The sequence below is a fragment of the Tasmannia lanceolata genome, unplaced genomic scaffold (genome assembly GCF_043159265.1).
Source record: "Tasmannia lanceolata isolate RefF3 unplaced genomic scaffold, GAP_Taslan_0.1 ptg000113l, whole genome shotgun sequence".
Classification (NCBI taxonomy): domain Eukaryota; kingdom Viridiplantae; phylum Streptophyta; class Magnoliopsida; order Canellales; family Winteraceae; genus Tasmannia; species Tasmannia lanceolata.
In genome coordinates, this window is record NW_027518790.1 from 163,553 (window position 1) to 177,967 (window position 14,415).

The 14,415-nt window shown below is 38.0% G+C and overlaps 1 protein-coding gene across 1 annotated transcript in view; it reads left to right on the forward strand.

Annotated features, from left to right (window-relative positions):
* Window positions 1-391: 391 nt before the first annotated feature.
* Window positions 392-14,415, forward strand: part of LOC143865836 (uncharacterized) — a 28,103-nt gene continuing 14,079 nt past the window's right edge. Inside the window, exons 1-2 of the mRNA XM_077375936.1 lie at window positions 392-3,646; window positions 3,808-4,365. Of these exons, the coding sequence (XP_077232051.1) occupies window positions 848-3,646; window positions 3,808-4,290 (3,282 nt within the window). The 5' untranslated portion in view covers window positions 392-847 and the 3' untranslated portion in view covers window positions 4,291-4,365. The remainder of the gene's footprint in view (window positions 3,647-3,807; window positions 4,366-14,415) is intronic.

A 14,415-nucleotide genomic window follows, 5' to 3' on the forward strand; every position in this document is an offset into this window, starting at 1 on the left:
AAAGATATAATAAAAGGCACAGTACTTAGATTTTGAAATCACCTTAAAATTAGGGGTGCAACTCAGGTCAATTTTTTGGAATTCGGGATGAGCTTTCACCTTAAAATCGGGTTAACTTCAGGTTGATTCCATTTCATTTTTTAGCAAAAGCTCCACCCAACCCGACCCAAGCTGTACGCCTAAATAAAATTAGAGGACTAGGTTGGGTTCGGGTTGGGTCCATTTGCCCAAGGCCTCAACCCTTACCAACACACAAAATTAAATCGGCCCAACCCAACCCAACCCAACCCAACATAGGATGAACCCTTCCGGTTCGGGTTGAGCCCGGCCTAAGTTGAACCCATATTTATCATTTGAGTCCAGTGTCTAGCGCAATAGGGTTGTTTTCATAATTCATTTAGAAGTTGCTGCCTTTGTAAGTAGAGATTAGAAGGGGAGTCCCTACGTTATAGGATCAAAAAACAGAGAAAAAACAGATCCTTTTTCTTTTGTTTCTTCTTTTCTGCAGGCCAAAACGCCAAACCAAACCCAGAGCTGCTGCAGACAAGGAAAGAAAGGAGATTCCATTGGTCTCTCTGATCTTTGATCCAAGTTAGTCAATCTATCTCTTATAGTTTCTCTACATAGGAAATTTCACCTCCCATCATCACTTCTATAGCTTATTTTTTATTTTAGTAGGTTTCTGGAGTTGGGTTTGTGAATATTTTTATGCTATTTTTCTTTTATTCATTTCTTTCAATCGTTTGATTTCATTTCCCCCTAAAAGATTGGATTTGGATAGGTTTTTGGAAGTGGGTTGTGCACATTTCTACAGATTAGCCTTCCTTGAAATCATATTGAGGAAGAGATGGGTGTTGATGCAAAGGATATTGTAGTTTATGTGAGAAAAGGTGTGATATTTTCCATCAAAACTTGTTATAGATCTCTTTGTGATCATCCCTTTGTTTGGGTTATGGTGTTTTGGTCTCTCTTACTCTATATATTTTTTCCTTCTGTCTTTGGTTTTTTTGTCTCTTCTTCCCCTATTATTGTCTGCACTGCTGTTCTTCTTGGAACCCTTTTGAGTTTTGGGCAGCCCAATATCCCCCAAGCTGAAGAAGAGGAAAAGAGGAGCCAAGAGATCTCTTCTTTAAAGGCTGGGGGTGTTCCTAATGATCTTGTTGTTAAGAAAGATGAGAGCTTTTCTTTAGAATCCCATGTAGAAAAGAGAAGAGAGATCGAAGAGAAGGTGATAAGAAAGACAGATATGGGCAAACAAGGCAATGTAAGGGGCAGTAAGATGGAGAAAGGTGTGGTTTCTTCAAAAACCCATGATGCAGCAGAGGTTTTGATTGGTAAGAATGTTTCTATTGAGGGTGTTGAGAAAGAAATTCATGGAGAGAAGAAAGTGATTGAAGATGAAGAATTTCATGAGAAACAAATTGAGGATGTAGTAAAAGTTGAAGAAGATGGTCAAGGCCAGTCAACTGAGCATCAAAGGAAGGAAATAGATAAGTCCGTGGATGAAATTGTCGATACCCGTTTGGATGGTCACATTGATTCTTCTTCATGGAAAAAGATTGATGACCATGATGAAGCTTCTGATTCTGGTTCTGATTACACGGAGAGTTCTTCTCCTGATGCTTCCATGGACAGCATCATGCCGATGCTTGATGAGCTTCACCCACTTTTAGACTCTGAAGCTCCCAAGCCAACTCATATATCGGTAGACGATTCTGATTCCATTTCTCAAGGGTCCTCCCCAAGTAATGAATCAGATGGTGGTAGTGTTGAGTTAGCAGAGGAGGCTGAAAATCAGGAAGAAGAAGAGGAGGCGCACGAAGATCAACGGGATGGAACTGCAGTCATGGTCACATGGACGGAGGATGATGAGAAGAATCTCAAGGATCTTGGTACGTCCGAGATCGAAAGAAATCAAAGGTTGGAGAATTTGATCGCAAAAAGAAAAGCAAGGAAGAACCGAAGATTTGAATCTGAGAAGAATCTGATTGAGTTAGATAGTAATGAGTCTGCACACACTGGCACGTCGATTAGTGAGGAACTGACTCGTCTTCAATTTCAGATCCCTTCTGTTTCAACAACAAGACACAACCCCTTTGATCTTCCCTATGGTTCAGATGATATTTCAGGGTTACTGCCTATTCCCGGTTCAGCTCCTTCGGTTCTATTACCTAGGAGGAATCCCTTTGATCTTCCTTATGACCATACCAGTGAAAGGGGCACTCTAATGGGGGAGAGCTTGGGCCAGCAAGAGTCCCTGACTATGCAACAGAGAGAAATCTATTTTCGAAGACATGAAAGCTTTACTTTAAGAGCATCATTTCCAGGAGAAATCAGGCAAGAAAAGAATGATGTTAGGTTGAAGCCTTTTTTTGTACTGGAGCGATTTGTTTCAGAGGAGGCAGCTTATACCACATATCAAAGGCAATTAAGCGACAAGAGTGATTCTAAGATGAGTTCTGTTCCCGAAACTGATACTTCTTCTGTTGTAGACCGGGAAGAACGCAAAGAGCTACTTGAACAAGACTTAAATCTTGAAGGGGAACTGATTTCTCCCACTAACCGTGCTGCCGAACCTGTTGAACAAGAAAGTCAATCCTCAGAAGAAGTAGATTCAGTGGAAATCGAGCAAGAACAGAGTGATAGTGGCGAGACTGATTCGAGTGCTTCTGATGTCAACGAAGATCATCAAGATACTGATGCTTTGGAAATGGTGAAAGATGAAATTATCCATGAAGAAGAAACAAGTACTACCATTTCAGACATTTACGTGGAGCATGGTGCTAACAAAGTATACGTGGAATCAGAATTGGTTGAAGAGAAGCACGAAGGATCGAGCTCCTATTCATCTAAAGTGAATGAAAAGTATTTTGAAATGAACACAAATGAAGGATCAGGTAATCTTGAGCAAACAAAGGGTGGTTCTTCTAAGTGGTCTAGCGAATCTGTGCTATCGGCCGTCGTAGATTCTGATCTTCTGAGCAGGGGTGTGGAAGGAATTGATGATGGACAAGTTGTGGAACCCGTTTATGATTCGAGCCCATCAGCGATTGAGAAAACCCTCTCTAACATGACAGCAATAGAAGAAGATTTATTTTATGTGAATGGGGGGATTCTCAACTCTACTTCTTCTATAGCATCCAGCACACACATTGAGATATCAGGAGGCTTACCATCAATGATGCCGTTTGAGAGAAACACTATACCTAGAGGTGGAGAATCTATACTAGATGATGGAAATGCAAAAAAGGAGATGACATCCAGTAATGAAAGGTTGTGGTTTGCGTCACCAAACTTATCTGCCGTAGATGAAAATGAATCAAGATCAAGGGAAGTAACAGAAATTAATGAGTGTGATGTTATCCAAAGTGGGTTTGCAGGAGTTAGCCAACAACATGATAACTCCACTGCACCAGAATCAACCGTTGATCAAGTTTTGGACGACTCAAGTTCGTCTTCATCAGAGAGTGAATTGACGGTGGATGGTCTGATGGATGAGGAAGCATATGATTGGTCTTTAGAGTCTCAAGTCTCTTCATCAAATTTATTTGATAATTTGACTTCATTTGCATCAGAGAGAATACAGCCTTTGACAGGGGAATCAGCAGTTTTGCCATCTTTCAAAGGTGGTCTTGAAGAATCTCAGGTAAGTTTTTTTAATTATTATTATGCCATCTGGTTTTAATGGTATTAAATAAGATTTTAAACGTAAAGAGAAGCATGAGGCATGTCAATCTGAGTTTCTATATCTTGTTAACAGATAATGTTATCTAATCTGATTTTGAACATGATATATCTTTGCACCAGAGAGATTTGTCTGGGGAAATCAATGATGACAACAATGAGAATGAGTTCCATGAGCCGGAAGACAACATTTCTTCAAAAGTGCCTCCCTTAATTTCTGTTCTTGGTCGTGATTCAAGTAGCGTAGACATAATAGAACAGAATGAAAGCATGGAATCTTCAATCTTTTTGGAGACCAAGTCAGAGGTTGTTGAAGATAGATCTGCTGAATTTGATGCAACCGAGCGACATTTAGAGTCATTTATTCTTGTGCGATCTGCCAAAGAGGTCGAAGCGGCTCTTAATAAATCCATGACCCAAAAAACTGGCACAAGTACCGAAGAACCGAGCGCTGGAAAACCAGGTGATGAAGCCAAAGAGATATCTGATGATTTGAGCTCCAGTGACGAAAAACACAAGAATGCAGTGTCTGGTAAATCTACCTCTAGCTCCAGCTCCAGCTCAAGTTCAAGCTCTAATCATTCTGATCGAGAAGTTGACGACTGAAAAAGGGGAAAGAGACAAATTGCTTGTGTGACTTCTGTTATGGTGTATCTTGGAGCTCATGGATTTTTTTTACAGGTTGGGTTTCTGGTTATGATTTTTTATAGTAGTTGTGTTCTTCAAGAATTTAATTTTAAGTAGCTTCTGTTTTATGGAGTACCTCAATTACTTTATTTCCTTCTTTTGAGAGTTTATTTGAGGCTTATGTGATTAAAAAAACCACTTCTTATGTTCATATTGTAAATTATATGTTGCAATGTAATGCTTGCGAGGTTGCTGAATTTTGGTAACTGTAGATGTCTTCATTCAGTTCTTTATGGTTTAAGAATCTGATTGATTGCCTAAAACTGGATATGATTTTTGTTTGGTGTCTTGAAGTGTACCTGTGAGGATTCTTTTGATCGTTTGACAAGTCTTAACTTGAGGCTTATTTTGTTTTCTTATTTTATTTTCCATTATTTCTTCAATGGAAACAGGTTACTTTCATTTCAGTTTAGATCTCAGTTTCTTATATTCTACTTTTGTTTGTCTGTATGGGATATGCTAGATTAATAACTTGAATTGCTAATGCAGGAATATCTTTTGGGTTCATAAGATACCTTAGGGTCTCCCACATGCATATAGTGTTGGGTATACATGTGTATGGTATAACCCTAGTACATGTTCTCATATAAGCCCAATAGATAATGGATCAGGTGTAGTGGGCCCATATCGGCTGGAGCCCATTAACCTCTTATAACCCTAGTGTATATATATATATATATATATATATATATATATATATATATATATATATATATATATATATATAGAGGAAAGTGTTGGTGAGCTTAAGCTCACCAAACTTATGGTGAGCTTAAGCGCCCCAATCACATGGGTCCCACATTTTCCGTGGTGATCCAAACCATTCATTTGCAAGGCCCTATCATAGATAGGGTGTGTACCAAAAATCAGCTCCATAGGATCATCCTAACCCCTCCATTTGTGGAGGACAAAAATGGGCAGATTTGTGTACAAATAATGTCTGTCCATTTTGACCTCCACAAATGGATGGGTTAGGATGATCCTATGGTGCTGATTTTTGGTACACACCCCATCTATGTAAGGGCCTTTCAAATGAATGCTTTGGATCATCCTAACAAAGTAGGCCCCAATGTGATTGGGCGCTTAAGCTCACCATAAGTTTGGTGAGCTTAAGCTCACCAACACTTTCCTCATATATATATATATATAGGGGCTGGAGGCAACAAACTTGGTATTCCAAACTAGATACCTTGGGTGTAATGCTTCAAGCACTCTTTGCTTGACCTAATTACCTCTAACAATCTTGAAGCATTATTGTAAAACCCTAAATGCTTTTAGCTTCTCTTAATCATCTCTTGGGAACATTTTCACCTCCCTCAAGATTCGGTTTTCTACTTCAGCCCTATCAGATTTTTTTTAATCGGGGTTCTCACGGAACTCTCAATTCACTCTCGTTGGCAAATCTGGGTTGGATCTCACGAGAGCTATTTGACGAAGAAACCCAACATCTCTGCAGATCCTTCTTGGCTGATCCGGTTGAATTCACGTTTTTTGATTTTTTAGAGGGTCCTTGGATTGGATTTCTATATTGTGTGTTGATCTTGGAGGTCAGTTACCAACCTCAGCCAAATTGGATCTTCCACAACTTATCTCGGGCAACCCCTCTATATTTATTGCCACCCTTTTTATTCTTCGTTTTGCTCTTCTCACAAGAACAAAAGCAGAGCAGAAACCCTTTTGGGTTGTCTTGGCCTAAGAAACCCTTTTGGGTTGTCTTGGTCAGTGAATTTCTTTTGGATTCGAACCATAGTGGCCGAGACTTTTGAACAACATCCCACGGTTGATTCTATACTCAACTTGGCTTCGCTTCTTGGATTTGTTTTTTGAATTGGTCTATTGGACCTTGATTCGGTTCTTGGATTTGGCTTGGATTCGGTTCTTGGAGCTCAACTTGGATTTGGTTCTCTTTCTTTCTATAAGTGGGTTTCTTCTTTTTATTCCCACCATAGTAGAAACAGTGTGAGGCAATTTTCTTATTCGTCACCCTCTTTCCGATTTGGAGGTTTCTCACGTCTTTGGAGGTTTCACACGGCAGTGGAGGTTTCACACGTCTCATGGCTCCATTAAACCTGCATAAAAGCTTGAGTCACTTTAAGTCGAAGAGGAATTTGTGTTTGGTTGGGATTTCTCAAAACCCAACAGCAACTTCGATTGGAATTTTGTGTTCCTTTTGGAGCCCTCTTCCTCGCTTATAGAACCTGGCGATTGTGTGGGTTACAACTTTTTTAGCCGAACCCTCTTTGTGATCAAACCTTATATTGGAAATTGATATTGGCAGCCCTCCCTCACCGGTTGCATATTGGCATCTCATTCTTGGTGGCCGAATTGCCGAATCTTGCTGGTTCCTTTTCACCAGTTCGTACACACCTGGCCTCGGGTTTGGCCTTGGCTGGTACTTTGTTCTTGGTTCACCCTCTGTAAATCCTAATTATCATTGGGTTTGGGTATTCGCCTTGGTTGGTTTGTCCTCGCCTCGGGTATTACCTTAGTGATAATTTCTTGCTGTTGGGTTTCATCTCGGATTCGGGTTTTGGATTTGGTCCGCGATTCTGTTCTTGACTTTAGCTTTCGCAATTTGGTTCTTCAAATCAAGTGCACTCTTTCCAATTTGTGTTTTAATCTAAAAAATAACTAAAATGGAAAAGATTGTAATTCCCTTTGAGATGGTCAAACTTCAATCGTTTGGAGGATCTGAGTTTAATTCTTGGAAGTGAAAGACTCAATTCGGTCTGAAATATTTGAATGTTTTCTACACCGTCTTGAGTACTTCTGCCGATTCGATTGAAGGTGTTGAGGAATCTCAATGGATTCGAGATGAGGATTTTTGCAGAGACTACTTGTTGAACTGTCTTTCAGATCGTCTAGCAGAAACCTATCGCAAGTTTAACATTGCTAAAGAAATTTGAGATAATTTAGATGCTCAGTTCAGAAAGGTGGATGAATTGTCCAAGACTCACCTTGTGGACAAATTCATGGATTTCAAGTTCTAGGAGGACATGAAAATCACTCTTCAAGTAACTGATTTAGAGAATTTGAGATCTAAATTAACCAATGAGAAAATGGTAGTGTGTGATCTGTTTCTTGTGGGTGCAATAATATATAAGTTACCATCTGCATGGCACTCTTTCAATACAGAGATGTATAGAAAGAAGGTGCAAGTGGGACTAGATGATCTCAAACGATTCATTCGAATTGAAGATGAGAATAAAGCTAGGAATAACTTGGAGATGGTTAGACAGCAATAGTCAGCTGCTAACACGGTGATATATCCCAAGAACTTTCCTAATAAATCCAAGTCACCTAAGAGTGATATCCTCAAGTTGGAAGCCAAAAAGACTGTCTTTAAGAAAAAGAAGTGCAAATGCTACAACTGTGGGAGATATGGTCACTTTGCTGTAGATTGTAGGCAACCTAAGATAGTTAAATCTGACACACCATATAAGGAAGCTACTATGTTAGTAGGTAAGACTGAGCCTAAAAGTTTCACTGCCCTGTTGGGCAAAGATAAGGCCAGTACTTCAGATTGGTGGTTAGATACAGCTGCCATTTGTCATGTTTGCAACTCAAAAAAAAATAAAAATAAAAATTCCACTGGAGTTACCGAAGGAGACTGGTACAGTGGCTAGTGGAGCAGACATGGAGGTCACTCACACTGGTACTGCGAACTTGGCCCTTTCTTCAGGTAAATAACTAACTTTATAAGATGTTAAAGTAGTTACTACTATTTTGGTATATGCACTTTATTTATGTGTGGTAGAGTAATTTTGATTGTTAACTCATACTATTTTGGCTATGCATATTTGATAGATGGTATGTATGGTTTGAGTTTAGAAAATGAGATTGTTAGTCAGGATAGTTCACCGCTAATTGATCCTAAGTTGTTACACAACCGATTGGGACATGTAAACTATCAGAAAATGATCCAACTTACCAACACTCAAAAGATACCATTATATATGTCAATTAAATTTGACAAGTGTGAGAGTTAGGAGTGATAGAGAAGGAGAAGATACATATTGACAGGGTTCAAGGAATTCTGTGCCTCTCAGGGCGTAATCCTTGAAACTACTGCTCCTTACTCGCCTCAATCAAATGGTATAGGGAGTGTAAGAACATGACGTTAACTTAAATGTTAAACTCCATGTTAATGAGAGCTGGCATGCCTAATTGCATTTGGGGAGAGGCAGCTTTGACTACAAATCACATCCTAAAACTCTAAACGCTCCTCCATGAGATAGAGTACCTAAGGGTTTGGTGAGGACTTTGTGACCTGCCAATTGAAGAATAATCTATCTTCCTATCAGGAAGTGATGAGATCTAGGGACTCTATGTTGTGGACAGAAGTCATTTATGATTAAATGAGCTATCTGTTAGAAAATCTAACCTGGCAATTAGTCAATTTGTCAGAAGGGGCTAAAGACTATGGGCTGTAAGTAGATATTTGTATGTGATTATACAAAGTTTGTTATGGTCATAATCAAGCACTTAAATTGTGACATCAAAATTTGCTCTTTGTTATGGTGGCCATCCTCCTGTACTAGAAGATATTCTGATGTGATTATACAAAGTTTGTTATGCCATAATCAAGCACCTAAATTGTGACATCAAAATTTGACAAAGTAGTAAAGAGCTTTGGGTTTTCTGATCAATTACTCGGATAAATGCATTTACTATCGTTTTGTGTCAAATAAGGTCATGATATTTGCTTGTATATAGATGTTTATTCTTGTTTCCAATCTCTCTCTGTGGTGAGTAATGTGAAACTAACCTTGGGTAAAGAATTCGACATGAAAAGACCTGGGTGTTGTTAACACCATTCTTGGTATGAAAGTAAGTTTTTGAAAGGCAAGGAATCACCCTTGGCCTAGCCCATTATATGAAAAACTACTTTTCTTTTGGGGACGCAGTGAGTGCAAATCGATTGAGACACCATTTGATTATACCAAAAAGCTGAGACCTAATGAAGGAGCCAGTGTGAATCAGTTGGATTATTCTAAACTGATTAGTAGTCTCATGTATGCGATGAGTTGCACTAGGCAAGACATAGCCTTTACAGTTGGCATGCTGAGTCGTTTCACTAGTAATCCTGACCATGAGCACTGGGATGCCCTTATTAGGCTGATGAGATACCTTAAGGGTACTCAAAATTATGCTATTTGTTATGGTGGCCATCCTCCTGTACTGGAAGGATATTCTGATGCATCATGGGGCTTAGAATTAAAAGACAGTAAGTCCACCAGTGGTTATGTGTTTACCCTGGGTGGAGCTACTGTTGCGTGGAAGTCGAAGAGACAGACTTGCATTGCTTTGTCATCTATGGAATCAGAATTGTATGCTCTAGCTTCTGCAGGGGATGAAGCAGAGTGGATAAAGAATCTGATTATGGACATTCCACTAACTCGGTTATGGATTAATTCCTTAAGTGTTTTCTGTGATAATCACGCTACAATTACGATTATGAAGAACTCACTCTTTAATAGTAAGAGGAGATATCTTAAGCTGAAACATGTCATGCTGAATTATCTCATTGAACACGGGATTATCACTTTGATTGATGTGAGATCGAAGGATAATATGGCCGATGCTCTTGCAAAGGGACTGAACAAAGATTGAATATTCAAAACTGTGGGGGAGATGGGGTTAAAGTCTGTATAGACATGACTTAACCTACATTCATGTTATTTTGAATTTTCGAATCTCCCTTTTGGCCAAGATAGGCACTTGATATGTTTTCTTAGATGTTTGTGGTTGTTGTGTGTCATTCCATACATAGATGACATGCCTTTTTTTGAAAAAGGTTGGACAATCCATATATAGATGATACAACTTAACTCAAATTTGGTTATCCTTTTTGGGAAGGGTTGGACATTCCATACATAGATGATTCAGCTTAACTCAAATTTGGATAAGATGACTGTAACATTCCAAATGGAAACATAAAATGGTTCTTTGCAAAAGAAACTAGTTTGGTCTTGTTCTTTATTGAAATTTGACAATAATGAATGGTTCTTTGCAAAAGAAGCTGTTTAGGTCTTGTTCTTTATTGAAACTTGACAATGATGCTTATGGTGAGAGTGATACTGATACTTTTTTAGCCATTTTAAAATTGTACTAAGTTCTTCTTCAGGTAGAACTAGATACTTTCGTGAATTAAGGAATTGTAGTAAGTTCTTCTTCAGGTAGAACTAGATACTTTCATGTTTTCACAATTGGTTGGATTCATTTTCATGAAATCCATATTTGGTAATTCACAGGGATTGGCGAAAAAGGAGGAGCTTGTCTTGATTTGGACTTTGATGAGGATGACTTACTTGATGAATAAATCTTCTAAAGTCACGGAGACTATGCTTTCATTTCAGTATGTATAGAGTTCACTTGTTTGTGAAACTTTATTTTGGATCTCGGTGAGAATCATACCCCATGAATGAATTCCTCTAAAATCAGTGGAGTTCACTTATATGTGAAACTACCTTTGGTTGAGTTTAGATTGTATCTCAAACTCTTGGTTGATCATAAAAGTATTCGTGTTTTCAGTTGGATTACAGATCTTTTATGATATGGTGATATGGATGATTCAATATTTTGTTTGAACATCACACTATCTATCTATTGGATTGTGCTATATGTAGAACATAAGGAGGAGATTGTTGGGTATACATGTGTATGGTATAACCCTAGTATATGTTCTAATATAAGCCCAATAGGTAATGGATCAAGTGTAGTGGGCCCATATGGGATGGAGCCCATTAACCTCTTATAACCCTAGTGTATCTATATATAGGGGCTGGAGGCAACAAACTTGGTATTCCAAACTAGATACCTTGGGTGTAATGCTTCAAGCACTCTTTGCTTGACCTAATTACCTCTAACAGATAGAAGCTAAAATCAATTGTATGAAGTTTTCCAAATATAACTAAGAAACTTTAGGGCCCGTTTGGATAGCTTTTAGATTTGTATTTGGCTTTGGATTTGGGTTTCAAAATCCAAATCCGATGTTTGGCATCAATTTTTGACTACCGGATTTGGATTTGTTGAGTCAAATCCAAATTATTTCTTGAGTAACAAAATAAGAAGATCTGTTTTGATTTAGAAATGCGTATTAAAAGTTGTTATTTATAAATCTAAATCTGAGGCCTAATCATGTCGATTCCATCCCGACACTCGTCTTGACTCCATCGACCCCTAGGCACTCGCTATCGTCTCTCTCTCTGTTCGAAAGGAAAAGGAAAGCGGAAAAAATATCAATGGAGAAGAAGAAGCAGATACGTACAGGGAAGGGAGTATAATTCTTCTGAAAGGAAGAAAAAAAAGGAAGACATGACATGCTGAGCGCTGTAATATTTATCTGAAGCTGCTGAGAAAAAAGAAAAGGAAAGAAAGATTTTTTAGGGTTCATTTTCCCAATGCTGCCCTGGATCAAAAGCTCTTGGATGTCTGGATTTCCAAACCCGATAAGCCTCCCAATCTGTTTTCCTTCCTTTGTCTTTTCTTAGGTTTTTTTTTTCAGCTCCCAGGGTTCCGTCTTTAAAACCCTATAAGATAAAAAAAGAAAACGAAAATTCTCTCATTTGAAGCTCTAGATCATGGAGTTAGTGCTGATTTCTTGATTTCGAGACTCAATGAAGGAGTATCGGTGGTTTTGTTTCAATCTCTGAGCATTCGGGACGATGATTCTGGAGTTTGAATCCGTTGCCCTTCTTTATATGCACTAATTTGAGTGTTTGGTTTTCGGTGGAAGGATCACATATTTTTATATTCAACCCAATTTCCCCATGTAGAGCCAAAAACTATTGCTACCTGTACAGGAAGCTCCCTTCATAACTTTGAAGATCTGGAGGCAACATAGGAAGTTAATGACTCTGAACCTATTTGGGAAGCAACAACTTTAGTAAGCTGTTGTTTCATCAGCTGCATGTCAAATAATAATGAGTAATATTTCATTCGTCAAACTACAGGCCGAGCAATTTGGAGAAGAATGCTTTTCTGGTGCCTCTCAGCTTTCAGTTTATTCTACTTTTCAGTAAACCATAGACCCCACTTGTACTTTTGCAGGGTCCTGCAGGTAAAGATCCCTTTTGTCTATTTATTTTTATTCCCCGCGTAGCAATGCTTCTTGGAATTAATATAGAAGCCAAGTAATACCAATAAAACTCTTGAAAATTCTAACTTAATTTTGTTTAAAATAAACTAATAAATGCTAGCATTTGATATTCAGGTTAGTTATATGGTCTAGTTGTCCTGTATCATCTCGATTTTCAGTTGCCGTCGTTAGAACTAGAATCATGCCGTTTCATTATTTATTTTTAGCCTCAACGAATGACATGCTTTCGCTATTACATTCATCAAATTACCCAAAAAAAAATCCGTTATGCTTGGTTTAGGCTCAGTTGCAATTGTCACAGTTGAAATAAATCAGTTCATACCTATACAGCCATCACCTTCCATTGCTTAGTCCTTTCCCATATCAAGCATGAGTTTCTACAAGCAATTTGATAATAGTCATTCATTTAACATTTTGGCTATTATTTGTGGATTAGTTATCTATTATGATTATACTTTTACATAGAAAGGAGGTTCATTTGATATTCAGGTTAGTTATATGGTCTGACTGGCCAGTAAATCTAGTATGTTAATCTTGCTGCCTACAATTGATAATATCATTTTTGCTTTGTTTCTTTGTTTAACCTACCCAAAAAAAATTGCATTTGTTTTTTATCTGTCTCCCTGTTTTATCATTCGCAATATTTGTCCGTACTTTTAAAATTGGCATGTGCTCCCTAGCCCTCTCACTACTTGATAAACTATGATTCCATGGAAAAAAATTTCATGGCAGCCAAACCTGACCTTAATACTCCAAATGCTGATTTTGAGCGAACCCTTAACATCAGTATTCATGCATCTGTTACTGCTTTAGCTCCTTTGTCATGGAAAACCAGGTTGCTTACCATGATAGACGCATGGTACCTTATATTTTACATTGAGTTAGCATCCCATGTCATTGTTTACTCATGCTTACAGCTCATATTTAATTTGAACTGGAATTTAAGCTTGACTTCTTATATTTTTATATTCAGTTTTCACTTTTCAGTGTTTGGAAACGTTTTGCATTTTTTTTTTTTTGAGAATTAACAAGGAATTTTATTAAGTAAAAGAGGGACAAGGTGTCCCAGTACATAAACCAATATAGGGAATCAGGCAGAGCAATGCCTAAAGAGACCCCATAATATCATTACAATTAATAACATTTTCCATTTTTGGATAGGCTATTGATAATGTTTTCAGTTTTCAGAGCTCACTGATGTGATATTTACTTTTGAGATACGCTTTTCTATATTCTCCTTCATTTTTTTTTTTTGAATGATAAGAGATTGGTGATAATATTTCTTCTTTATCTTTGAGATCGTTTTAATTTACAAATTTTTGGAAATTGGAAGAGAACTCTTTGGTAAATAGAAAGAAACAACAATTACAGCAAGGGCAATGCTTGCCTTAAAACAAAAGCATCTCTACCTATTCCCTCTTCAGCAAAGGAGTTGCCCAAGTCAAATTTACATTACATTTTGTGTCCAATAATCAGTTTGGACTCACAATCGGTTCTAAAAATCCAAAACAAGCAGGGCCTTAGTAATTCAAGACCCCAGAGAATCCCTGGAAGATGTTTCCGGCATTTCTTCCCTTAAAACCCTCACTTTTTGGGTGCTTCCTATGAAACCCATGCAGTAGGGAAAAAACCCTCTCATCAGAGATCTAGAATCTCTAGTTTCTTTCAGCATCATTTTTGGAAGGGATTAGAAACTTGTAGTTTAAGAAAGAGTCTACTTTAGTTCTTTGCAAGTAGAGGATGTCAATATAGAAGTCTCTTTTCTGTTTCTTATGCCTATGGGCTGGTTTCTGTGTTCTCAAATTAGCACAAAGCAGTCAGTTCAAACTACAAAAGGTCTAATTTTAGAAACACGATTGTTAAAAGACTGCTGGAAGGGTTGGGGTTGGATACAAGCTAGTGCAGAGTCTGTTTAGAAATTATGAGTTTTTGTTACTGTTTGT